The sequence below is a fragment of the Convolutriloba macropyga genome, chromosome 10, assembly GCF_964194025.1.
Source record: "Convolutriloba macropyga chromosome 10, txConMacr16.3, whole genome shotgun sequence".
Classification (NCBI taxonomy): Eukaryota; Metazoa; Xenacoelomorpha; order Acoela; family Convolutidae; genus Convolutriloba; species Convolutriloba macropyga.
The window spans coordinates 10,823,938-10,850,203 of NC_134477.1; the positions used below are offsets into that span (position 1 = coordinate 10,823,938).

Sequence of the window (26,266 nt, forward strand, 5' to 3'; positions counted from 1 at the left end):
TATTTTCCCGTTTAAATGAGGAAATCAGGCGCGATTTATAGGTAGTAATGGTTAATAAAACAACTTTGGCGGCATACAAATTTTCCTATTAACAGTAAATTCTGACATCTTAAGTAAGCGTGATATGTTATATTAGGTTTACACTCGTAGAAAAGATGTACGGTGACTTTGAAGGTTACTTTAAATTTCTTCATTTAACTGCTGATGCTACTTGGAGTCATTTTAAATAATATTAACTGAAATTGTCTGTGTTTTTATTATGCTGTTTTTACGAACCTTAGAAGGCTCTCAATTATGTTTTTGACAGTTTTCGTTTCAATTGATGAACTGCTTTTGTGCATGCAAAACCAAGATTTTAATTTGATTTTGTGTCAAAGAATAGTTATACCATGCGTTGAAAATGACAGATATAATTTGTGCTTAATGTGAACGGTTTTAAGTGACAATTATATTAAAACTTTCTGGTCATCTGTTTGCCCTCAATGTAAAGTACCGCCCGTTACATGACGACAGTTGTCGTAATGGCTGCGTTAAATAACTTAAAATAGCTATACTTGCCTAGAGGCAAAGAATTAACGATTATCAACGGATCCTAGCTTTCCACGAAAACATTTCTTCCTTAAAACCTCCGAAGTTCTGGTCCCTATTAGATTTACTTTGTTATCTTTTGATCCGAGTTCCGAAAAGCATTTCTGAGCAAACTTGCGTGTGCTTTTTCTTCGCTCGAATATTATGGTTGGTAGGTGTACAAAATATAAATTATGACTGGTCATATTCTAACGGGTGGAAAGGGAACAGCTCTGTATTTTCTGCAACCTTAGCCAACGTACCTAGAATCGCCAAGCATAAACGTCGTTCAATTTGATTAAACTGCATGGACGAATCTATTACTACTAAGGCGCTATTTTAATATGTTAAAAGATCAATACCCTCAATATGAGCTATAAAAAAATCTGTCGGTGTATCTGACATGCTGGGTAGGAAAATCAAACACTGATGTAGTAGGGGCACATAATAGGGAAACGATTTAGTTGTAAATTTGGACCTGAGATCTCATTAAGTCGGTCTCAGTCAAGAATATTTTAGAGGGATGTTGCATTAAAAAACATTTGACCATTTGACGGCAAAGAGGAATAAGATCAGAAGACTTTTGGAATGTCAATCGTACCAGTTGGTTCCGATGCGGAGCTGTTGCAGAGGATTCAACTGGACTCCTACGTTGACGTGTTCTACGCTCCTATGAAAAAATGGTAAGTGCGATTGCTTGGAATTGTAACAGTGATGTCTTCCGTGTCTAATGGTTGTTCCAAGTCGAAGGATAGTCACGTGAAGAAGGATTCCAAATAAAAGCCAGTTGATCATCAGATTTGAAAGCACTGGCTGAACAGCTCGATTAAAAAGCTATCTTTAAAAGCTATCACTTCGTTCAATGATTTAAACGGCATTAGTGAGTTTGTTATCCCCAAAAAACAACTGCAGATCGTTTAAAAATTTAGTTTATGTGAATTTAAATATGTTGTTGACGTGAACGCGGTCTGTCTAATGCCACTCATTGCTGTTTTCAGACGCTGATTTGGATTTTTTTTAAAATTGGCGTGTTTTTCATTTGACCTCTTGTGAAAGATGTGTTTGTACGAAATAGTGTGTAGCTACAATGGTAAGCGCGCCGAAATTGATTTAATTTTTCAAATAGAACTTTTGTTGAAAAATTAGCTCTAATAAAAGCAATTCCCTGCTGGAGCAGTTTTAATTGACCTCCCGCTTCTATTTTGAGGCAGTTTGTCCAACATAAGTCAGTTAAGTTTATGAGTATTGTCATAATTCCCTTCATGGTAGCGAACTTTTTTGCGACTACTATTCTATTCAATGTTTGCTCCTGTATGATTTACCAGGATCGAAAAAAAATTGGCCCAGTACGAATTGAAATCTGAAGCTCTGTTATAGTCAAGTATTTAATTTGGAGCCATAAGTTACCTAATTTGTGAGATTTTGGTTACCATTGCTCTAGAAAAGCTGGGCTAAATGGACGTATATCAAAAGTAGTACCCCCGTTACACCACCCCTGAAGTTTCTATAGTGCCTCGCATTTTTTTTAATAGCACCTCTTCAAATTCGTTACTTGAATAGCACCTGTTTTCATATTTGTTCCACGTTATAGCCTAGCAAGATGTCGATTCTGAAACACATCACGACTTTTTGTTGGGCTGCTTCTTTGGCCGTATCGATTTGAGAATCGACATCTTACGGGGCTATAACGTGGTAAGGACCGTTCTGTGGAAACGCAATTGTCTTTTATGCCAGTTCTAGCTAATTCTACGTTCTATATCTCAACTTCAATATAGCTTTTGATAGCGTACCACATCACATAAAATCTGAAAATGGAGTAAATGGAGAACAAACAGCAATATGTTAGAACCAATAGCTCTTCAAACTTTCTTACTTGCACTTCTGTTGTTCGTAATTACTTAGTCTTAACCGAAGTCTGTTGCAATTGTGTTATTCCTGCTAGTTAAAGGTTCGAAGAGGAATATTGGTTTTCTATAGGTTTTAAGACTCGACGGGGAATAATGGTATTGTACAGGTTTCTTTAAGATGAAGCAAGTTTGTTCATGACTTGAAGTTTCTATCTTTTCGGACATTGACTTCTGTTTGAGAACGTTTACTTCTTTTTTCAAACATTAGACTTCGACAATAGCTGGTTACTAATATATAGTAATTATCAGCTGCAGGCATGTATTGAAGATCGAAAAGTCATTTTAAATTTTTCTTGCCATTACAGTCCGCCCTCCCTATCAAAACTACAGACCCCTTCCCCACCACCTAATAACACCTCCTACAACCTAAGAGTGCTGTTCGACTCCTCGAGTCGTTTCAGATATTGGACTGGCTATAATTTTTTCATGAACTTTGTCTTCTTTTTTCAAATAGATTGACCGCTGCTTAGAATATTGACATCTGTTCAGCACATTTACCTCCCGGCCTAACTACAGCTCCCCCAACTTACTCAACGCCGCTTCCTTCTAACGAAAAACTTGTGTCCGCATCTTTTTGATAGTTCCGATTTAGAAAAGTTTAGTTAAGAGTTTATTTTGCCCGGCTCTTCAAGATTTTTTATGATGTTTTTACTACCACCAGCACCACCCAGATCAAATCTCGAGTTGAAATTCTGGAGATGATCTTAAAGTTGCTTCCTTGGCGTTGATTCTGTATAGAAAACAGTCATGCCCTGTGTTTTAGGTTTCCAGCAAAGGTGCTCAAAATTGACTGCAATAAATGCCAAATATTTGTACATTACAAAGGATGGAAAGCACGATTTGACGAATGGCTACGTGTGGACTCCAATGTGCGGATGCCACCTGGTCAAGGATCAGACATTCCTGTGAGCAACCAGTCGGAAGTTATAGACGTTGCAAGCATTGGCGGCTTGGGTCAGAAAACTCTGAGTAAAAGACAATCAACGGTTAGTTTTTGATCGTTCTAAGTTTTCACGGGTGTAAATGGAAACAGTTCCAAAGTCTTAAATTAATTTTCTGTGGCTTACTTCAACGTTTTTGAATCGAAGTAGCATGACAGTCAGTTTTCGATCAAGACATTAAGCAAATTTACTACTCGTAGTTGCTCCCCTTCATCGGAGAACATCATTTCATATGACTCGTCTTTTTGAGAGGTCAGACGTTGGCCTGAAATTATAATTCATCAAAAGAATCTCTAGGAGACAAGGCGACTCGGTAATGTGCGATCGCACATAAGGTTCCGACCCCGCTCATCCACAATTTTGGCTTGATTGTCTACCAAATGAGGAACATAGAAAAACCCAAAAATTCAAGTATTTTAAAAAAAAATGGTGTATGAACGAAAAGAAAGTCTCCAAAGCAAATAACCGTGGTGGAGTAAAAATGGCGCATTAGATTGATGAGATGTGCAAATATTAAGAAAGCGAGTCAAGACGAACAGCAAAATCAAACAACAGCAACAACAAAAATTAATTACATCAAAAACTTCATGCCCGTTTTAAAAAACAAAACTTAATAACAAAGTCAAAATACCGTCAGATAAAACTGATATTAAACAAAATAACTTGTATTTCACCAGAAAAGATAAGGGAGTACTCAATAAAAAAGGCTTGGTAAAAATCGGACAATAAAAAACAAAAACAGTAAAATTGAAAAATTCGCTTATTTTTTTTAAACAATTAATTTCGAAATAATGAAAACCATTAGAAATCGAAAAAAAAATCCCATGGGTGTACGATTACCAAAATTTCCATAGAAGGAATTAAGAGCTGCCGGTATTCAATTTTTTACGCGGTTACAAAAAAGAACCAATAGACAACAAACAAAAATCAAATAAAACTTGGCAGAAAACGCTTTCGAAACCGTAAAGCCATACTATGGCCATCAAAATGTGTTCAATTGCACTTTCTGCAACCACCGATAGTGTATTATGTGAGCTCTCATTAATTAAACTAGTTAACAAGTAGACAAAATTGGAAAACAAAATGCAAAATAAGTTATAATTTAATTTTCCAAAAAAATTTTTCCAAAGACATGAACGTCATTAATTACAGAATAAAAAAATTAATTAGGTTCTTATGTTCTTCCAAAGGAAACCCATAAGAATTGCAATTATCCAGAATATGTCTTATGTCTACAAAACGAACGTCAAACATGACAAAAATCAAAGATTGCTTTACTTTTTTTCGTGTCGAAGCTAGTAAAGTCAACGAATTCTTTAAAAACATTAGATTGTTCGACACTAATCTCCTCTTGAAACATTCCTTTGACAACAATAATGTCATATTTGGCCTGTATTTAACGAGACTAGATAACGACCAGACAATAAAAGGAACAAAATTGCGAAGTTAAAAAGTGTTTTTTTTTATTTTGAAAACAATTGTTTTCAGAGTCATGAAAGCTATCGGCTATCTACTAAAATCAGAATATCGTCTCATCTATTCTTCCATGAAAAGGCAATGAAAAGGTGTCATTGTACAGTAAAATTTCATACCACTAAAAAGACAAAGTAAAAACGGCAGTAAAAGACAATTTAAAAAAATCAATTAAATTTTTCGAGAAAGTAATGTCGAAGCCGTTAAAATCATAATCTATATCTTCAAGCATTTTAATAATATCAATTGTGTCTTATTTTGAAAGCCAATAATGTGATATATGAACTGTCAATAACGTGATAATTTGACAAAACTAGAAAACGTGAAAATTGGGCAATTACCTAAAAATTAAGAAAATTTGTAATCTAGTTGTATCAAAGCCAGTAGCCATAACTCAAGGCGTAAAACCGCAATAAGGATTGAGTTTTTTCAATAGAAAGAAGAAGCTTTCTTTCATTGCGGACAATAAGCTACAAGTTGACCAAAGAAACAGAAAATTAGAGGCTAAGTTTCAATAAGTCATTATTTAATTGAAAATCAAATACTTTTAAAAGTCAAAACGACCATAAGCTTTCAAGTAATCAACTAGATACAATAATGTACAATAATGGACATAACCCAATTGGAACTATCATTAGTGAGCTTTTATTGAAATGATCCATTATTTAATTATTGTAGAAGAGATCGAATTTTTCATCGAGTTTTTTAAAAAAGACCGACTGTTTACAATCCGAATTATTTTTGGATTATACCAGCTCAAGATTGGTCCAAAACTAGCCCTGCTAATGCTGTTTGTTCTTTAAGAACACTTGATTATTCGAATGATATAGATATTGACTTTTTGTTAGTTAAAAAAAATCAAAAATAGATGCTGCGTGTTTGATAATCAACGAATAAATTTAGCAAAAAACGGCCAAGTTTTATTACAGAGCACTCTCAACGGAAATTGAAGTAACAAAAGCCACCTTTTGAGTCTACAAAAATTGTGCTAGTGGTGTGTGGGTCTGTAATTCCTGTAAATTTAATCAAAATGGACTAAAGAAACTGATTTCGTGCTGTTTTTGAAGAAAGTCTTAATTTTGAAATATTTAGCCAGAATTTTTGACAAAAAAATAAAAAGAGCCTACAGTATTTTCTCCTGATTTTTTTGTTTTTACAAATAAAAATCAACAACACTTTAAAAAAAATCAACAAATTTTAGCAAAATTGGCGAATTTTTATTCAAAAATTCCGGAAAAAGTGAATAAAATCTCGCCGGAATTCACACTATTTTCTCAAAATTTAAACCTCGATAACTCCCTGTAAAAATCGAAATTAAAAAAAATCTTTTTAGTTCCATATTCTACGCTGGACAAGCTTTCTAATGATACTAGTCTCAACTCTCTACGATGAATATATCGATCGGCGGAAATTGACAACAAAAAAAACCCCGTTTGAGTATATAGTTCCTTCTCCCTCAAGAGGGGTCGGAACAATTAGTTAGTGGATAGTTATCCTACCCTTTTTACTGTGTAGAAAGCCATCAATTGATTGTGTACATATTATTTGGGATTCCTGTGAATCATTTTAACAATAAGGGTATAGGATGTTGTGAGAGGATCAAGATGAAACAATCTCAATCCGAATCTCAAAATTAATTGTGCTTTTTTAAATTGATTGTGTTTTTTTCTGCAGCCAGTCAAAAGGATGGAACACAAGTTTCAAGTACGTTCAATATATTTTGTCTGGTTTTATATCGGTAAGTTATGACGGAGTTTGCCATTATCTTATGCCATTATCAAAATGCTTGCCATTATCTTATGTACTACGTATGTGTTTATGTTCACTGTAGTTAGTTGGTCCTTTTCTCATTATTCTTGCGGGTCAAAAATTTTTGTAGCCATACAAGGAGAACATTTGTATAGGTTACGTGACCTGAAGTCACTGAAAAAATCTGGCTTTCGTCGAAAACCGCGTAGCAGTTTTCAAAGTAGATTGCAATTTCGAAGTGACTTTGAGTCACTTATCCATGTTTGAAAACACACTTGCAAGTTTTAAAATGTGGAATCTCTTCAATCCCAGATCTTGCTCTATACAGTTCAATATCTCAAACTTGGAGGTTTGTGTTTCAAGCAAATTTAAAATGGCTCCTAAAGTTACGTCAGAAATTCTGGATTACGTCTCGAAGCGCTGAGTGGTTGTCGATTAATGCCAGAGTTTCTCAGTGACGTCATCAGAATCCTGTAATCTATGCATGAGACACTGATTTTACCATGCAGATTTTAAAATGTGACATTACCTAGCAGAACAGTCAAAAAGTTCTTAAAAACTTAAAACAATAATTAAAAAGTTTAATTGGTCACAAAATTACATAATAGAGTTAAGTTTGGGTTACAAAAAGTTGAAAGAGTTTCTAAAACCAAAGAGGCTTTCAAAATCTTAAGCATTGAAAAACTTCACCTTTACGAATTCAGCAAGTTGCTAGCTAAAATTTTAAAGGACTGGGTTGAATATTTTCCGAATGACAGTACAGTGACTGAGACTGAAATAGAAAATTTTTTTGAAGAAGAAGAAGAAGATTTATTTATCCATCTCATACGTATTAACAATACACTAGCAAAATCAACAATATTTACAGATGGAAGGGACAAACAACGAGTCACTGTGAACTTCTTTTCAGTTTGCTCAGGCGATAGATCAAGAATTCAAGAAGTAAATTTTACACAGCGTATATAGTACAGACGGAAAATTATTAATTAACAACAAATATTACTAAATTAGCAGCAACCTGGTATAATGCTAGAATCATTGAATCAAGCTCAGCAGCAATTTTAACACCTTTACATTCTTAGTATCAAAATGGTAAGTAACGAAAGGATAAACTTAATGATTAGAGTAGATTGACTTCCTTAATCTTTAAAAAGCATTTGAGTCATAAATTAAAATGCGCAACATGACCCCCAGCATAACGACATCGTCAGCATTCCTAAAACGCCTAGCAAATGCATCGTCAGCATTCTTAAAACCTTTACATGCTTAGTATCCAAAGGTTAAAAGAGGAAGGGATAAACCAAAAGATTGGTGTAATTTACCTTACTTAATCTATTATAAAAAAAATTGAATTTAAATTTAAAACAGGCAGCACAATACCCAGATAAAAGCTCTTGAAACCACGTCACAGCAGGGGAACTAGTCTTTCGCGCAAATAAATACAAAACATTTGGCGCTTTGGGTGAATTTGGGAACAGAAGTAAAAACCACTGTGCCGGGAAGACATCTCTATGAGCTGCTTTGGGCCCCAGGCAGTGATCAACTACTTCGTGTCCCAAAAAAAGCGATCAATACTTAAGTAATTAACTGGTCCGATGCTTGTTGATCTCCGAGAAGAGCTCCTGCTAAGTCACACTACAAACTAAATACGAATTTAGATAGTTCATTGTTACAGACGAGGTACGAATTTTTGAGCTGATGACAGAAGTCTGTTACTTTCTGGACAGAATTTAGATCAAGATCAGATGGAATTATGCCTATTGTTTTTAACTTATTGTACAATTTAGAGGCCCGTAATTTTATTGAGAAACGCTCAAGTTTGTTTCGACACTTTGGTTGAGCTATTAGATTTGATTTTGACAATCTCGTTGTGACTTTTGAATAGTTATAGGAAAACATGTCATTACAAAAAGATTCACTGTGGAGTACATTCAAAGCTCTTAAAACAAATTTTAGTAACTCATAAAGGTGCAATTTGTAAACTGAAAGAATTGAGTGATTGACGAAAATATCTTCACATGTATCGCTTTTCCTTCTGAAGTAGATGAACTTCAAGATCTTTTTTTGCAAAGTGAAGATAGGTAGCAGTGATGTATAACTGCAACATGCATAAACAAGGACACCGTATTGAACAATGGGATTGATGCACGTTTTTTAGTAATCAATTAATTGAGCCCTAGGAACAAAATGTCTCAGTTTAGACACAAGACCGGACTGTTTGCTTAATTTTTCTCTTACGGATTGTATATGACTAAGGAAGGATAATTTCGAGTCAATGGTAACACCTAGATATTTACATACTGGTTTATTTTCAATGAAAGCAGAGTTTAGAGAGAATCTTTGCTCCGAATCGCTTTTCTTTTTATTAGTTCGTATATTCATTTGAATTGTTTTTGATACATTCACTACTAATTTGTTGGAATCCAGAGAATCAAAATATTTTGCTAAAAGTTTAGAAAAAGGACACACAAAAACGATTGGTAGCGAGAGTGCTCAAATTTTTAGTTTTTTGACGAAGTTGATTTTTCTATATTGAAATTATTTATCACACTGTGAATAAGAAATAATAGCATGAGGTTAGGGATAATTACCCACAGGGTAATAATTTTTTCGATCGCTTTTGTTGGGACTAAAAAATATCATCTCGGTTTGTTCTCTTATTTAGTGTTCTCAAGGGACCTCAGTCGACAGATTTCGGCCGAATCAAATCTCCATTAAGAGCTGTATGTACTAATGTAATATACTATTTATACAGCGTTTGAAAATTCAACTATAATCTATTCTAAATTATATGTTATGCTATTTAAAGCTCAAATGGCCAAAACTAGTTTTAAAAATGCCAGAATTAAGAGTGTTCTGATTTAGTTGCTCTCTAGGATTTTCCATCGTCCGCTGTCAATTCAAATATGGATGTTTCTGAATACAAAAGTGGCCAGATGTTATTGGGACAGTGGAAAGATGGCTACAAGTATGTCTGTTTCATCCAGGCACCAACTGACAAAGGTCAGTACAAATTTCGAAACATCTTCATTTGATGGTTTAGATCAAAATTTAAATTAATTCCTTAGTTGGACATCTTTTTATGGAATCTTAGTTAATCGCGAAGTTATAATCAGTTCAAATCATTAACAGATCAAATCTTTATTTCGACACATCTTGAAATTGCAACCCACACCATTCGGTTTTCGTTGCTGCAGTATAATCATCATGACCAGCCTGATCTTGTAGTTAATTTCAGTCACCCCTAAGGTGGTGAGTTTTTGCTGAATCTTTTTTGGCTCAACCAACCTCTTCTTCGGCTATGGGAACCATTATTAATGGAGAAACATGAATTAGTTTGTTCACACTGTTAGCAATTTTGTTCAAGGGGGAGGCAACAGTCCGATGGTTCCTTTCTTTCTCATACGGAAATGTCTTGTCATGAATGAAAAAAATTCTACCGTTATGCTTAGTTAAAAGTATCAAAATCATCATTAATATTTTTTCGGTTTTGCGAATACGAATAAGATAAACTACCGTTAAAATCAATTACAAGAGCAAAAGTACTGGAATCAAACAGCGTGAAAGGATTGTGTTTATAGGCCAATCTTAAGTTGGATGATTAACAATTTGTTGATGATGGCTGTAACTGACGTGAGAGATTATTGATATTTTCCAGGCTCGTATCATGTGAAGTTCTACGATGGGTCCAAGGGAACTGTAGCAGCCAGCAAACTTAGCCCCGTGACCGATATCGCACTTAAAGAGGTAGGTATTCATTAAAAGTTCGCAAATTGAAATTTTCTTTATTATGTAATTAGTCTGTTAGTCGACGAAAAACCTAGAAGTTTGTTGACGTAGAAAGCTTTTTATCAGCGGGCTTAAGATACGACTGATGAAATCGTGTTTTGTTGAAACTAAGATGTTGGGTATGTTTTATGCTCGTTTAGTACGAACAATGGAAGTGGGAAGAGGAACAAATCGTGGAGTACAAGAAGAAGACTGGGAAAAGAGTGAAGACATATGGGGAGTTGGTCCAGATACTGAAACAGAAAAATCAACAGTTACCTGCTTCTGCAATCACACAGCAAGTGACGTCATTGGACCTCAGTGCAAGTAAGCAGCATTACGATATCTTATGCCAATTGAAAAGAAATCCGGCGTTAATTTTTTAATAGCAGCACAGCGATAGCTGGGGCTATTATTGGCCTTCTCTTGGTTTTTTTTACATTTCAAAGAGTTTGAATTGTATTGGGGTGCTGTCTTTTTTTAAGATCTGTTCACACATTTTCCTGATTTTTGAAGTCAAATTGAAGTAGTGATTTTGGTCACGCCGAAACAGGAAGTTGAGCGAAAAAGCGAGTGGTTTGTGGCGTGAAATTTTCTTACTCTAATTTTAAAATAGAGTGAGAAATCGGTGTTTGAGCAAAAGTTCGCTTTCTCGCTGGTGGTTTTTTGTTCACATACGGCAATTTCACTTTGATTTTTACTGTTTTTTTCCATTTTTTGGATAGGATTTTTTTCCAAATGCTTTTCCCAATCCACTCATAGTTCTTTCTAGGCCTAGTTTTTTGTTTGAACCAAATTTTTCTTTCTCGCTAATGATTTTTGTTCACATGCGGCATTTTGACATTATTTTCAGTTTCTTTTAATTTTTTATCTTATTTTTTGGAAATGGTTTTCCCAATTCACTCATTGTCCGTTCAAGGTCTACTTTTGTTTCGTAAATGAAAATTCTGAATTGTACGTCAGGACTTGTCCTGTTATGTTTTTTTGTTTTTTTTTTATTTTTAAGATCTGTTCTCACATTTTCATGATTTTTGAAATCAAATTGGAGTAGTGATTTTGGTCACGCCGAAACATGAAGTGGAGCAAAAAAGAAAGTGGTTTTTGCGGCGTGGATTTTTTTCACTCTGATTTTAAAGTAGAGTGAGAAAACGGTGTTTGAACAAAAATTTGCTTTCTCGCTACAATTTCTGCTGTTCACATGCGGCAATTCCACTTTAATTTTTACTGTTTTTTCAATTTTTTTGGATGGGATTTTTTTACTAATGGTTTTTCCAATCCCTTCTTAGTTCATTATGTGCCTAGTTTTTGTGAACCAAAATTCTCTTTCTCGCTAGGGGTCTTTTTTTTCACATGCGGCATTTTAACATAGATTTTCAGTTTTTAATATTTTTTCGGTCTGATTTTTTGAAATACTTTTTCCAATTCATTCATAGCCGTTATTGGTCTAGTATTTTGTTTAGTCAATGAAAATTCTTTGAATTGTACGTCAGGACTTGTCCTGCCATGTTTTTTTTTATTTCGTCGTCAAGATTTTTGTTACGACCATATGACGTCACAACCACTTCAAATCTGCTTTTTGTTCATTCGTTGATGCAATTTCAACTGAAGTGAGTGCGTGACGTCCTTTACCACTCTAAGGGGAGCGAGTTTTTTTGTTCAATCGCGTGATTAAGTTTTTGGTCACACGTGACTTACCGCACTCAAAAATGACTTCAGTTAGAAATTGACTTGTCTTACTTTAATTCAAAGAAATAAGGTCAAGTGAATGTGTGTTACTCTGAATGAAGGTTATTTGAGAGCAGCTAATATAGGCAGCAATAACTCATACATATTCTCAATCAAAATATAACATCCCATCGTTCCATGAAAAGAGTAATTTTTTGGTCTGGTTTTTGCTGTTTTTTTAGACTGCAGATCTACAAAGCTATTGCTGCTATTTTCTGGCAACCGGACAGCTTTTTTTTAATTCTCAGAAATTATAAGAGTAAAAAATAATTTGCGAGCGTATTTCTGAAGTCAAATTTGAAACATTTGGAAAATTTCTGCTTAAATGAAATTTTTCTTGCGGGAACGCAATCAAGATGACTTTGCAAGTAAGATATCGCCGTTTTAGGCAACAGAACAGCAAATTATCAGAATAGCTCTCGTAACTGTAGATTTTTTCTAGTAGAAAATTTACAAACAATTTAAACATTCGGCGAAGTCTGAACGGTTTATGATATAAATTTGTTAATTGAAAGAGCTAACTTATTTGATAATCTGGAAAATAGAATTTTTAAAAAATGTTTGAAGATGTCAATGAAAATTTTGACAAGGTGATTGATGGCGAGGATTTTAATAATGCTTTCATATTTTTGATAATTTGTTGCGAGAAAGCTTAAATAATTTTGTCCGATGACGAAAATCGCGAAAATTAGCATTTATAGAAAACCCAAATGGATTGAGAATCACGTCACGAACTTGAAATGGAAGTTAAAGGCAATAAGGCTAACGAAGAATAGGAACGTGATGAAAATGACCAAGAGAAGCTTGATTTGTTCCTAAAAGTTTGGAAATCCTTCTGAAGGCCAGGAAGAATTGTGAAGAAACACTTTATTTGAATAAATTCAAATCGGGCATTGGAGTCTCAAGACAAAAATACACTTTATAACTCAAGACAACATGCAAACTTTTTGCGAGATTATTGAAATAAGTAGATCTAAAATAGAACGACTACTTCTTGATCATTATTTGCAGGCGAATACTGATGAAAAAATTGCAATAGCTGTAACATTCGATCATCATGTCCCCCAAATATATCGAAGCGGTTAAGTTAAACTATTTTGCCAGTGAAAACTCAAGATTTGCTAAATATATGGCAACCAATCCACCTTTATACTGAATCAGAGATTTACGAATTAGTTACGTTCGTTGCTTTCTTTCATTAAAAAAATCTGTCAACACATTAAACCATGATCTTGAACCAAATATTTTGAGAAAATGGCTACAAGTGATTGAAATCATACCTGGCCATTAGATTGAAGCGCGTTGAATCAAATGGTTGTTCCTTTGACTTTAAGGGTATTGATGGTTTTACAAACTAAGAATTATTTGAGCATATATATGGCTTTAAACTTTATTTCATTACCGACTTTGACCATATTTGTGGTAACTGATTTTTCTTCTAGCAGCTTGAAGAAGGTGAAAAATTGCTCATAATTTAAGAACCCTTTATTCGCCATTGCTTTTTTTGAGAGACTTGTTTTCATTCATATTTAATATTTTTTCCTAGCAATCTCTGTTGAACCTGTGGCCCAATTGGACTGTTATATATCGTTTAGCCTCGAACAGTTGCTTGGCATTCTGTTTGGGCCATTTAGATGTATGCTGCCCTTAGTAGCCGCACATGACGCTGCCAAACTTTTTAAAATTGGGATTACAAAAACAGCGAGAATATTCGTTTAAATGTTTTTGCTGGTTTTCTGCACTTTTGCTTATCAGGTCAACGACAACCTCCTGATTCGTTTTTGTTTATTTCAAATTTAGCTACTTTTTGATGCTACCTCTTATGGTCTCTAATCAATTTTTGGATTTGTTGAGTTCATCTGATTTTATCTGAAGAGTGTTCATCGGATCGAAATAGGTTTTTTGGGTGCGTTATTTTGTTGAAATTTTACAAAGAGTTTATGAGAAAATAGGACAGGTTTAGGGCCCCGAATAATTAATTGGCAGGGGAATACTTAAGTGTACTTCATCTCAATATTCTGATTACGATCAATTTTTTTGTTAAGAAAATTGTAAATATGTTCTGCCGAAACTAGTAGTTACTCCCCTTTTATTCGAATTTATGACTCCCCATTTCTGAGAGAGTTTAGAAGTCGGCACTAAACATTCAAAAAGGTAGTGAAAAAGGAAACATAGTTTGATACCTTAAATCATGAAAGTTCTTAGTATGTGCGAAGTAGCGATTTTTTTATAGTCTCAAATGTCTTTACGTACTTCTAAACTAAGACTTATTTTAGCATATATATGGCTTTAAGCTTCATTTCATTAGCGAATTTGACTATATTTGTGTTAGATGATTTTTCTTCTAGCAGCTTGAAAAAGGTGACAATTTTGCTCTTAATTTATGAAACATTTGTTTTCATTCATATTTAATGTTTTCCTGGTGATCTCTATTGAACCTGTGGCCCAATTGAACTGTTATATACCCTTTAGCCTCGAAACGTTGCTTGACGTTCTATTTAGGCCATTTGATATAAACAAAAACGAATCAGGATTCGTTTATTTGATTCGTTTTTGTTTATTTGATTCGTTTTTGTTTATTTGATTCGTTTTTGTTAATTTCATCAGGAGCTAAATTTGAAATAAACAAAAACGAATCGGGAGGTGGTTGTTGACCTGAAAAGTAAAAGTGCAGAAACCCAGCAAAAATATTGAAAAAGAAACAAATATTCCGGCTGTTTTTGTAATTCTATGCGGCTACTGTGGGCAGCAATTTGAAATAAAAAACGAATCAAATAAACATAAACGAATGCTGCCCACAGTAGCCGCATAGGAAGCTGCCAAAATTTTTAAAATTGCTATTACAAAAACAGCCAGAATAATTGTTTATTCAATATTTTTGCTGGGTTTCTGCACTTTTAATTTTCAGGTCAACGACCACCTCCCGATTCGTTTTTGTTTATTTCAAATTTAGCTACGGTTTTTGCTACGTCTTATGGTGTTTAATCAATTTTTGCATTTGTTCAGTTTGTTTCATCGCATTTTATATCTGAAAAATGTTTTATCTGATTGAAAAAGTGTTTTTTGGTTGCGTCAAGTTTCCAAGTTTTACAGTTCATGAGAAAATAGGACAGATTTAGGGCTCCTATCCTTCTTCTTTCCGAATATCAATTTGGCTAACGGTTTTTATTTTGTTTTGTGATATAAATGTTAAATTATTCTTCATATTGATGAATCTCTGCAGACAGATGATTTCTGTCCACTTTTCCAGGTTCCGTTGGAGGTCAGTCATCAACTGGTCTTGCGTCCACATTGAACGTCAACTTTAACCAGGACTCAGAAGACGGAAAATACGTATGCGAGGAAGCGAATTGTGGCAAGAAGTTCAGAAAGTTAACCTTGTTAATTCATCACACTAAACACTACCACAAGGATTCAACTTTGGTTGCTGACGAGAGTGTGTCCAAGTCCTGTTCGGCTGATGTACTGGCTGGTAAATTGAAGGAAGAGAGATCGGTTGGCGAAATAGCTGTGAAGAAAAGAGTTCACAGAGCTCAGGAAGGTAACTTGCATCATAGATTCCTCTAAAATTTTTAGATTAATTGTAAGGACAGTCGGATGTTTGTGTTATGCCCCATTACGTTATGCACGCCCCACTTAGAGCACGTCTCATAGTAAATCATTATATAAAACTATAGCACGTGCGTGTGGGGGTGCAAATAATATGCACCCACTAACTAAGCTTGGGGGGATCCGAGGCAGTCGCACCTCTTGTGGCTGCGCAAATTTTTTTTCACGGAATTGAAAAAGAAACAATTTTTCTGTCTTTTTAAAACTCAGTAAGTGAGTAGGTAATGTATGTTTTAGATCAACGAAAATCCAGTACAGGTACATCATCTTTGCCAAACAGTCCAGTCAAGATACCATCCTCCTCGACAGAATTCAAGATACCCTCTCCCTCAAAGATGCACAAGTTCAAACCTACGTCTCAGAAAATGTCCAAGGGCAAAAAGAAGTCTTTTCGGTCCTCGTTTGCAGCTGCTTTTCAATTGGCAACTACTACTCTAAGTGAGTAAAAAGAAATGTTCTGAAGCAGAATATGAAGTTCTTGCTTTCTGAGAGTTATTCTTTTAATTTCAGTAAATTGTGTTTATCGTTCCATAATTGATCTTTACCAATAGCGGAACATTTATATACGAGTCTGGCTTTCTTCACCTGACCAAATGTTAAATTCAGTCATATGCATCCCAGAGAAATAATGTAGCCAGGTGTAGAAGCTGACTAGATAACTTTGATTTTTTTCTAGAAAAAAAACTCTTGAGATCACAAAAAAGATCTTGATGAAACGATGATATTGATTGTTGGGGGATACTTGTTGAACTATGACAAGTTTTACATCAGAAATCGTTTCTCGCAGACCTTTAATAGCTATAACACAAAATAAGGCATGTCAATGAATTACCTAAAAAGGTAAGTACAAGAAAATAAGTTTTTGACAAAATTGCTACTTTTTTGACCTGGTGAAAACCAGATTTTTTACTTCAACAGGAAAACTAGCATTGCAATTCAAGTTTGCTTCTGAAAATTTATGCGTAGTGACCCTGACCCGGCTTGCCTCATTGTGATTCAACGAGCTAAAACCAAAGCCAACCCCTCACCTGGCATTCGAGTACAATCGTTCCGATAGTAGTCGGTTATGTTTTTTATAGCAACTATTTCGGTGTTAATGTTATTATTTTCGTTTTCATCAGGAGTTCCACTTAATGACTCACTTTTGGAGAACGATCTGCTTTTACCAGAAATTTACTTATCTTTTTAATAGCTGCAAAGTCATAGCCCACACATGAATTGGACCTATAAAGCCCGTGATTTTACGGCGTAAAACTGTTGCTACAATTTTAAAGTTGAGTGAGAAAATGGTGTTTAAACCAAAAATCGCTTTCTCGCTGGTCGTTTTTTTGTTCACATGCGGCAATTAGACTTTAATTTCTACTTTTTCCATTTTTTTAAGTGTGTTTTCCGAGCCCATTCTAATCATTTCTAGGTTTAATGTTTTTGTAGCTGCGAAGCTGTAAGCTGCGTGGAGCTATATTGCGGTGCTATTATTTTTTTTTGTTTCGTCTGATGCTCTTTTTCGTTTTACATTTGTTCACACAGCAAGGCTGAAAAAGTCAAAATTTTTGAATGACTTCTTGTTCTTACTAACGGCATTTGCGCGGGTGACGTCATTTCTCACTCGCTCTAGCAAGTGCTTTTTGCGTGATTCTATTTTGATCATAAGTGACTTACCTCACTCAATAAAATGACTTTTGCACTTTAAAACTTAAGTTTAAATCGAACTTAAGTTTAAGGTCAAAGGAACTCATATGTGCAGTAGAGGCCCCTAATTAAAGACTTCTGCAGAATGAATTTTAACAAGCTTTATTAATAGCCGCCCTCATCTTAGCCGGCTATTATAGCGCTCCTATTTTTTTTACTTCGTCGAATAAAAAAGTGTTTCGCTTTACCTCATTTTGCCGCTTTTTCAACATTTTGCATGATATCTTTTTGACTTCTCTAGGCTAGTTTCTCTCTTCTCTCATTCTGCGAAAAGTGATTGCTCAGCAGTTGCTCAGCAAAAGCAATTCAAAATAAACAGAGTCAGTATAAAAAATTGAAGTCCAGAAGTAGAAACGGGATAAACCCATAAAGCCCAATTTTAGATGCCCACTATTTGAACGTCGTTCCTATAAGTCTTAGTTACCAGCTCTAATGCTTATTGTTATTGATAGTAGCCCCTGTAGCCTCTCTCTAAGAAGTACGTTATGTTCAACTACGAAATACCATGAAAATAAATCGGACTTAAAAAATGTTTTTGTACAAAAATTTTTTTTTCAATATCTATTCTTTCAATCCCAATCATGCTTATTGGAATCAACGGCGGCTATTTTCCGGCGATCTGCCGGGTATGTTTATTTTAGCGGTGAGTGTTTTCCTAGCTTTTTGAGCGGCGTCAATTTTTTTTCAATTTGGATCTGTTTCTATATTATAGGGCACGCAAGTCTATTCTTTCGCAGTTATTCCGGCATACTAGCGCCCATGTTGCTTGATAACCGCCGTCAGCCTCTCGACGGCTATTATTTAGGCGCTCTCCTTTTTGAATTCGCATAACCTTTTAATGACGTTTTTCCTTTTACATAAGTCACGATTTTCACGCTTGACTTCTGACTTGCCTCACTCACTGTTTCAACTGAGTACATTTTAAATTCCTTCACGCAATGATTTTTGCAATTTAGTGAATACGGTCACAGTCAAAAAAGCAAAATCAAAAGATCAAAAGAAACAGGATGAGCATATAAAGCCCGGTCATAGTGCATTAGGTTATCAAAGTTCATTAAAGTAATTGCTAGCTGGCATTAGTATTATGCTTAATAGCGTTCAGTCTAGAAGCTGAAATATTGTAGTTTTAGAGTCTAACGGAATATGCAGAATTTTTGCACCAAATACCAACTAAAAATGTTTGACACTTAGAAAAATTCTGTCAATTTCTATCTCTTATTTTATTTTTCTGTTGCAATCCCAATGTGCGTCAACGGCGGCCTTTTTCCGGCAATTTGCCGGCTATGTTAGTCAGTGAAAATTCTTTGAATTATAGTTCTGGTCTTTTCCCTGCTCTGTTCTCTTAATTCGTCAAGATGTTTTTTCCGACCATATGGCGTCACGATCACTTCAAATCTGCGTTTTGTTTATTCATTCTTGCAATTTTGACTGAATTGCGTGCGTGACGTGATTTTTCACTAGTGTCTCTAATGAGTTGATTAAGTTTTTGGTCACACGTGACTTCTCACTCTCAAAATGAATTTTCTTTATTTTAATACAAGAAGATAAGGTCAACTGAATGTGTTTCAATCTAATTGAAGGTTATTAGATAGCAGCTAATAGAAACAGCAATACTTTATACAGATTCTTGATCAAAATATAATATCTCAGCATTTAATAAGCAGACATTCTTTTCCGGTCTGGTTTGAGACTGGTCTGGTTCTTTTCCGGTGTGGGTATTCTTTTTATCTTTGCTCTGACTGTTTTCTTTCTGCTTACCCTTTCAATTTCTCGTCGACGAATGAAACATTATAAACTGGTAAAGCCCAAAGGAATTATCGAGATGCAGTAGTATCTGAAATGTACTATGCTTAATACTGGGAAGGCGTAATCTCAAGATATAAAGAGTGGTTTTTAAAGGTTATATGTTAAGCAAAAACCCTCGATTTATCTTTAGAAAGCAGTGTGAGTGACGCGACTTCATCAGCTGATGACGAAATGGAAGTATCTACGAATGGACAACGCAAAAACAAAGTGGTAGTAGCAGGTGGGATGACCACATATGATAAAGAAGACGAAGGAGAGAGTGATGTGTTTGTAGTGGAAGGTCAAGGCAACAATTCAAATTCAATTGCTCATAGTAGTACCATAAAAGGTAAGCTATATTTTTTATTATAGCTGCGAAGCTGTAAGCTGAGCGTAGCTATATTGCGGTGCTCTTGGTTTTTTACAATTCAAAGAATTTGAATTGTATTGGGGCGCTGTCTTTTTTTTTTTAAGATCTGTTCACACATTTTCATGATTTTTGAAGTCAAATTGGAGTAGTGATTTTGGTCACGCCGAAACAGGAAATGGAGCGAAAAAGCGAGTGGTTTTGCGGCGTGAATTTTTTTCGCTCTAATTTTAAAGTAGAGTGCGAAAATGGTGTTTGAACAAAAATTCGGTTTCTCGGTATTGTTTTTTGTTCACATGCGGCAATTTCACTCTGATTTTTACTGTTTTTTCGATTTTTTGGATCGGATTTTTTTCTAAATGGTTTTCCCAATCCATTCACAGCTCATTCTAGGCCTAGTTTTTTTGTTTGAATTAAATTTTCATTTCTCGCTAGTGGTTTTTTTGTTCACATGCGGCATTTTGACATTGATTTTTTGTTTTTTTTTTCTTATTTTTTGATTTGATTTTTTCAAAATGGTTTTCTCAATTCACTCATAGTCCATTCTAGGTCTAGTTTTTCTGTTTAGTCAATGAAAATTCTGAATTGTACGTCAGGACTTGTCCTGCTATGTTTTTTTGTTTCGTCGTCTGACGCTTTATTTTCGTTTTACATTTGTTCTAGAACATTCTGTCTCGTCACTGCTTAAATGGCTTTTTCGCGCTTGATTTCACGCTTTCTGCGTGACCTAAATTGCGGTTATTCAGAAACAGAATCTGTTCCTAAAACAAAGTTGATTGTAAGAAAACAGATTGTATGGTCCGACAGCCGAGTGGTTAAGGCGACTGGCTGTTAATCCGGAGATCGCCGGTTCGAGACGCGACAGGGGAACTTTTTTTGCACCCAAAAACAACCTCCTTTGAAATAAACTTGTAAGTTTTATAGGCGGCGGCGATAACTATTATCAACTCACTTCTGTATCTTTTTCCATCTGTATTTTACGGCACGCAAGTCTATTTCGCAGCTATTCCGGCAATCTGCCGGCTATGTTTTCATTAGTTTTTGATCCTTGCTCAGGCTAAATTCTTTTTTGACAAATATCTGGTCTGTTAATCATGTCATCAAGATAGTAACCATTGCAGTTTCCAAAGCTCTATACATGCAATTATGACTCCGGCAGAATTTTTGAGTTAAAAAGGGGGTTTAAAGTTGAAAAGGCGGAGGCTAGAGAGGAAAATTTTCTTTCAACTGCTTCAGACGGTCACCAAAGTGATGGCAACCAACTACCAAGTAGCGATAGCAGCACAGATGACACAATGGCAGCAGAAAATAATGCAGACGATGACTCACAGTCGTTAAGTTCAATGCGATTCAAGTCTTCGAGATCCAAACTGAACCCGCAACCCAAACAAACTTCCCAATCCAAGTCAAAATTTCCATTCACTGCAAACAGTATTGCTGGAAAATTGACGTGCAATTTATGCGGTGGAAGTTTTGCTTCCAAGAAATCGTATGATAAGCATTTGTCAATACACGGCTTGACCCCTGAATCGGCCACTAATGAAATAATTTCGGAAATTAAAAGTACCCCAACTAGCCCTGTGAAATTCGCCAGTCCAGCTAAAACTCCAGCTAAATCGAAACTGAGTAAGGAGCCGAAGTTTCAAACACGCACCTCAGTTTCGGATAGTACGAAGTCATTCACATGTCCAGTTTGCTCACAGAAATTTACGACAGAAGATGCGTTGAAAAATCACCAGAAAGTGAGGTTGCATCAAGTTAAAGAGGAAACTGATTTGATAGAGTTTAGTGTTGAACAACCTTCAGAAATTTCTGCCGATGTGATGAACCAGGAATCGAAGCTAAGCGGGACGCCTCAAAAGTCAGACTTTGAGGTTTCCTTCTTGCCAGAGTCTTTACCAAACATGGCATTCAAAAAGTCATCAAGTTATGCTTCAAGAGAGGGCAAGTTAAAACGTAAGAAAGCTTTAGTTGAAACTTTGAAAAGGCCGAAATTAGCGAAGTTGATGAAAACTGATGTCGATGTCCACCAGAATGAACCGTCGGTAAAAATTGATGAAAATGTTCAACCAATTTCTCACACTCAAACTATAGAGGTCAAAAAGTCAGAACCAGAAGTATTGGATGATAATTTTGTACCTGTTTTTCTCGATCCGCCAAGTTCGGCGGACGAAAGTAATGAATCCATCACGGCCGATCCGCCTATTCCGCCCGTGAATTCCACCAAGCCAACGGGGCGGAATAGGTTGAAACCTCTAATGTGTCCTCATTCCGGCTGCAGTCAGTCTTTCAGAAAAGAAGCCTTCTTGAATTTGCACGTTAAACACTTTCATTCGAGTAAAAAGAAAAAGTCGGCTGCAGCTGTTGAGACTCGAAAAGCTGTGACGTTCAAAAAATCAACTGTTCCAAAAATTAAAAATAGTTCATTAGGAGGTCGGAAAAAAGGATCACAGTCAAGCAAGTTTGCTTCGCAAGACCAAAGAAAGCCCAATCAGGAAAATCGACCTTCTAATGTAACAGCTAAATTGTTGCCACCAAGCGGTCTCACGGACTTTAAACTTAAAACTCCTGTTAAACAAAATTACAATGAAATTCTGAATGAAAGCATTTCACTGCCGACTCAACCGTCGCCTTTAACAAGCGATGATGATTTAGATACATCAATGAGTTTCAATAAAGTTTCGGTTCGCGATTCGCCCCTCAAAGATGGACTTAAAAAGATTCTGACTTTTAGTCGTTCATCCGCAGATAGCGAATCGAATAATGAATCTGCGAATTCGTCACCTAGTAAAAGTCGCAAGCGGGCACATATCGACGATTCGGATATGTCGGACGCCTCCGGGGAGTCCGAGGGGTGGTCTGGAGAAGTTATTCGCTGCGTTTGTGACGATTCGGATATCTTTGGAACCATGGTCCAGTGTAACTTTTGCGACTCCTGGCTCCATGGCGAATGTTTGGGAGTTACCGAAGCTACCTTACCTGATACTTATGAATGTCCGTATTGCGAGGCTAAAAAACGGGTCAGGAAGTCGAGAAAGTTGATCGATGACTCAAAAGGTCTTGAATTGCCCAATACTCACATAGGAAGCTCTGAAGATGCAAGTACCGCTGTTGAGGACATTTTCAAGAAAGAAACGGATCCCTGGATAGCGGTTACTGATCAATTCGCTCGAGATTTTCACCATTTGCAAGATATGATCAGGACTCTGGAAGTTCTGAACTCGATTATGAAAAATCCTGGCCACCCTGAGTATCCACAGTTGGTTTTAAGGTTCCAGCATGTTTTGCAAACGTTTAACAGCGATGAAAGTAAGTTAGAGCACTGTGATTTGGATCCTGGTGTTATCAAATTGCTGGTAGAGTTAGGAGAACCAGCTTCTAGAACGACTTCACCTGTTGACTTTGAAGAATCACCGAACGAAAGTCGCGACAATGCGAATTCCAGTAACAGTCGTGACGAGAACGAACAACTTGAGAATGAAGTTAAACAGAACGTCAGTGACATGGAAGTAGAAAATGTTGGAAGTAATTTCCAAGACCGAGATCCCCCAGGTTCGAGTGAAATGAACCGTGACCAGTCGGTGGATTCTGGAGTTGGACCAAGCCATGATCTGGACGATGTGGATCTCAAGTGTGTATTTTGCTTTAAATTGCTATAAGTTAAAATTTTTCAACTGTTTGAGTAGATATTTTTGGTTCCGGTTTCTCTTTACCTTTGTTAATTGTAAATGAGGATTCGTAAGAGAGCACGATGCCGTTCGTGAAAATGTTATGCTTGTATGGAGGGATATCAAAGCTACGTGCCTATTAAGGAGGGTGAGGTGGATGGGGTTGAAATTAACAGATCAGTTTGGATCCTAATTTTTTTATTGTTAAATTAATGCGAAAGTTCAAACTGATTAAAGATTTAATCAATTTTTTTCAGCTCGTCTCTTGAAATAGACGAAGAAGATTCACTAGACAGCAAGCCAGTGTTGTGCGACCCTAGCAAAGACCCTGATGAAACTAGACGCCCAATAAATACTTGGATTTCACCTCAGAAAATGCGAGTTGGGAAATACAAGTCATCCTACAGTGGAATTGATAATGACGATGTGAATGATGATAGTCGTGGTACGAGTCAACAGGTGTCGACAAAACAAGAACAACGACATAATGAAATAGATTTGAATCAATCGCTTTCGTTGTCATCGTACAAATCAAATATTGAGGTTTGTTAGAATTTTTGTCACCTTACCCCCCCCCCCCACCACCACCACCACGACCGTAAAAATGCACGGGAATGACAAACGGCTCGGTATGATTTTTTAAAAATAAGTTATCATAAACCGAGGATAAAATGGTAATAGCAATTTTAAACTTGTGTCAAACTAATTTAATGTAGTCATCAAATGGAAGATGTTCGATTGGCCAAAAGCTAAAACTTGTTGATACGAATTTCTTGGAATGTTCTCCATTTTTGCGTCAAAATTTGTTTTAGCTGCTCTATTCAATGCACAAGTACGAAGCCCTGGAGCAGAACCCACTAACCTCAACCCAAGTAGAGAGCACCCTAGCCGGTGAATCCCTACAACTGACCAACTTAAAAACCGCAAATAGCAGTCGAGCTGCCATTGTTACAGACGAAAACTTAAAACCGATTTCTGCAACTCAAGAACCAAATGTGAACAATGACATGAAAATCACAATACCGACTAAAATTTCCCAACCAAAAGTGGAGATACCGCGCAATGAGACCACGAAGGGCAGTGTGAAGAGGAAATTTAACTCCTCAAAGCCTCCCAGGAATATTGTGGAAATGGTGGACAGGCTGATATTCCAGCTGGAAATGAGGATGGACTATTTGGAACAGGTGTTTGAACGTAAGTCTTTCTCGTTTCATAAGTTCGAAATTTTAAGTTTTATGTCATCGATTTTCTACAGACTGTTTTATGTGGAAAATTCAACATAATTGCATTTTGAGGTAACTTAAAAATCTAGTTGCAGTTTTTTCCGAAAAAGTGTCCAGATTTTCTAGATAGAAGATAAAAAGGCAGCGTAAACTTTAATTTTAGAGAGTTTCGAGAAGTGCTTAGGGTAAAAAAAACTGTTGCTTATAGAATTGGAGTCTAATTACGAACAGAGTTCAAACAGTTCACTGTCGCAACTAACAGAAATTTGTCTGCAATCACAGACAACATCAACCTCAAATCAGCTGTTTGACAAAAATTTGGCTGCTAACTTCAACATCAGTTGTGACAAAATGACCGAACGCAGAATGAGAGATTTAGCCAGCCAGTTTTACCTCATGAAAGAAATTGGCAAAACTACAAGAACTTAGACAAAATTAGTTTGATTTGCTTTACTGATAGTAAATAGCCCGATATTTGGGTCTGTTAAGTGCAATTAAATTATGATTATTGATAACTTTTCAAGAGTCATTGGTTAACCGTGTGTAATCATGTTGGGACAATTTTTTGCGGGGGGGGGGGGGGGGGTGGTAGAAATCAGAAATTACCCAAAGCCAAAATGCGCCAAGATTCAATTACCCACACTGTAGTTGAAATTACTTTAAAACTATTTTGCATAATGAGTCATATCTGATGTGCAGTCTATAATCTGTCAATCGACTGCTGTGAAACTATATAAACTGCACTGAACTGAATGCGGCGCTATCAAAAGCTTTACTATCAGTCACACGAGAAAAAATAGTTGCAGGTCGTAGAACTTCAAGCATGGTACCCTTCTTGTTCAATTCAATTTCATCTGCAGTTTATGTTAAATTGTGGGCACATCCTTGCTTTTAATTCCTCTAACTTTTATTAGGCGTTATTAGGGTCCTATTAGGTTATTATGTATTCGCCCTTCGTCCACTCGAGTTAAAGTTCTGTGTTGCCCGGCTCGCATATGGACACATTTTCCCCTTATATTAGTCATATTGTCAATACTAACTCCTTCGTGCAATGAAAAGCAGCTTTCGGCAATTAAAAATAGCCAGCCTTGTCTTTATATTGCTTGGTCTGATGTTTAATTGCCCTCGAACGAAGTATCGAGGGCAATTATTGTAAACGTGTTGGTCTGATGCAAAATTGTCGCTTGACTGTTTTGACTTTTAGAAAGACTTACGGAATTGACTTTTGCGTTTTGCAGGGTCTCAAATTCTCTCTCAATCACAATTGTCAGCAGGTGCACTTAAGTCGTGACAGTTCTAAAAGTCATGAAAAAGGCGCCAAAATTGGCACTTAAAATTTTTCAACAAATTTTTATAATGTTACGTAATGACCTCCCATAACATCATTTGAAGACCGCCTTAGAAAATTTACTTACTTCCCCCACGCCGATTGAAGCAGGCTGCAATGGATTCGAGCTCACTTTAGTCGTTCGAAAGCAGTTCTTCCGAAATTAGTCGGTTAATTCGGTATTCAAAATGCATGTTTTGAATACCTTCAGCTGAATTGTGGATGGCAACAGTTCTTAATATAGGAGTCACGATGTTTGACTTTAAAATTTTTTGTTTAGAAACAGCAATGATTCAGATTTGCGTAGCCTGACAACTGTGCGCAAATATGTCAACTTTAGGAACCCCAACTTAAATTAAACATTGGTTCTTGATGATCAGCCTGCGTTTTTAAAGTCCTTGGTGCAGCAGGATTAAAATCAAAGGGCCCGGAGATCAAAAGTTAAATATTTTACATTTTTGCTAAAGG

The 26,266-nt window shown here is 36.0% G+C and overlaps 1 protein-coding gene across 2 annotated transcripts; it reads left to right on the top strand.

The window, feature by feature from the left end:
• Positions 1 to 1,084: 1,084 nt before the first annotated feature.
• Positions 1,085 to 24,986, top strand: LOC142348549 (uncharacterized). Of its 2 annotated transcripts, XM_075399930.1 has the most exons (13): positions 1,085 to 1,250; positions 3,238 to 3,460; positions 6,563 to 6,592; positions 9,514 to 9,640; positions 10,296 to 10,384; positions 10,567 to 10,732; positions 15,381 to 15,671; positions 15,977 to 16,177; positions 19,365 to 19,562; positions 20,817 to 23,211; positions 23,506 to 23,791; positions 24,061 to 24,442; positions 24,680 to 24,986. In XM_075399930.1, the coding sequence occupies exons 1-13, from the start codon at positions 1,156 to 1,158 to the stop codon at positions 24,898 to 24,900; spliced, it is 4,704 nt and encodes a 1,567-aa protein (XP_075256045.1). In that variant the 5' UTR covers positions 1,085 to 1,155; the 3' UTR covers positions 24,901 to 24,986. The 2 variants fall into 2 exon arrangements, with proteins under 2 accessions (XP_075256045.1, XP_075256046.1); XM_075399931.1 differs by lacking the exon at positions 6,563 to 6,592.
• Positions 24,987 to 26,266: the final 1,280 nt, after the last annotated feature.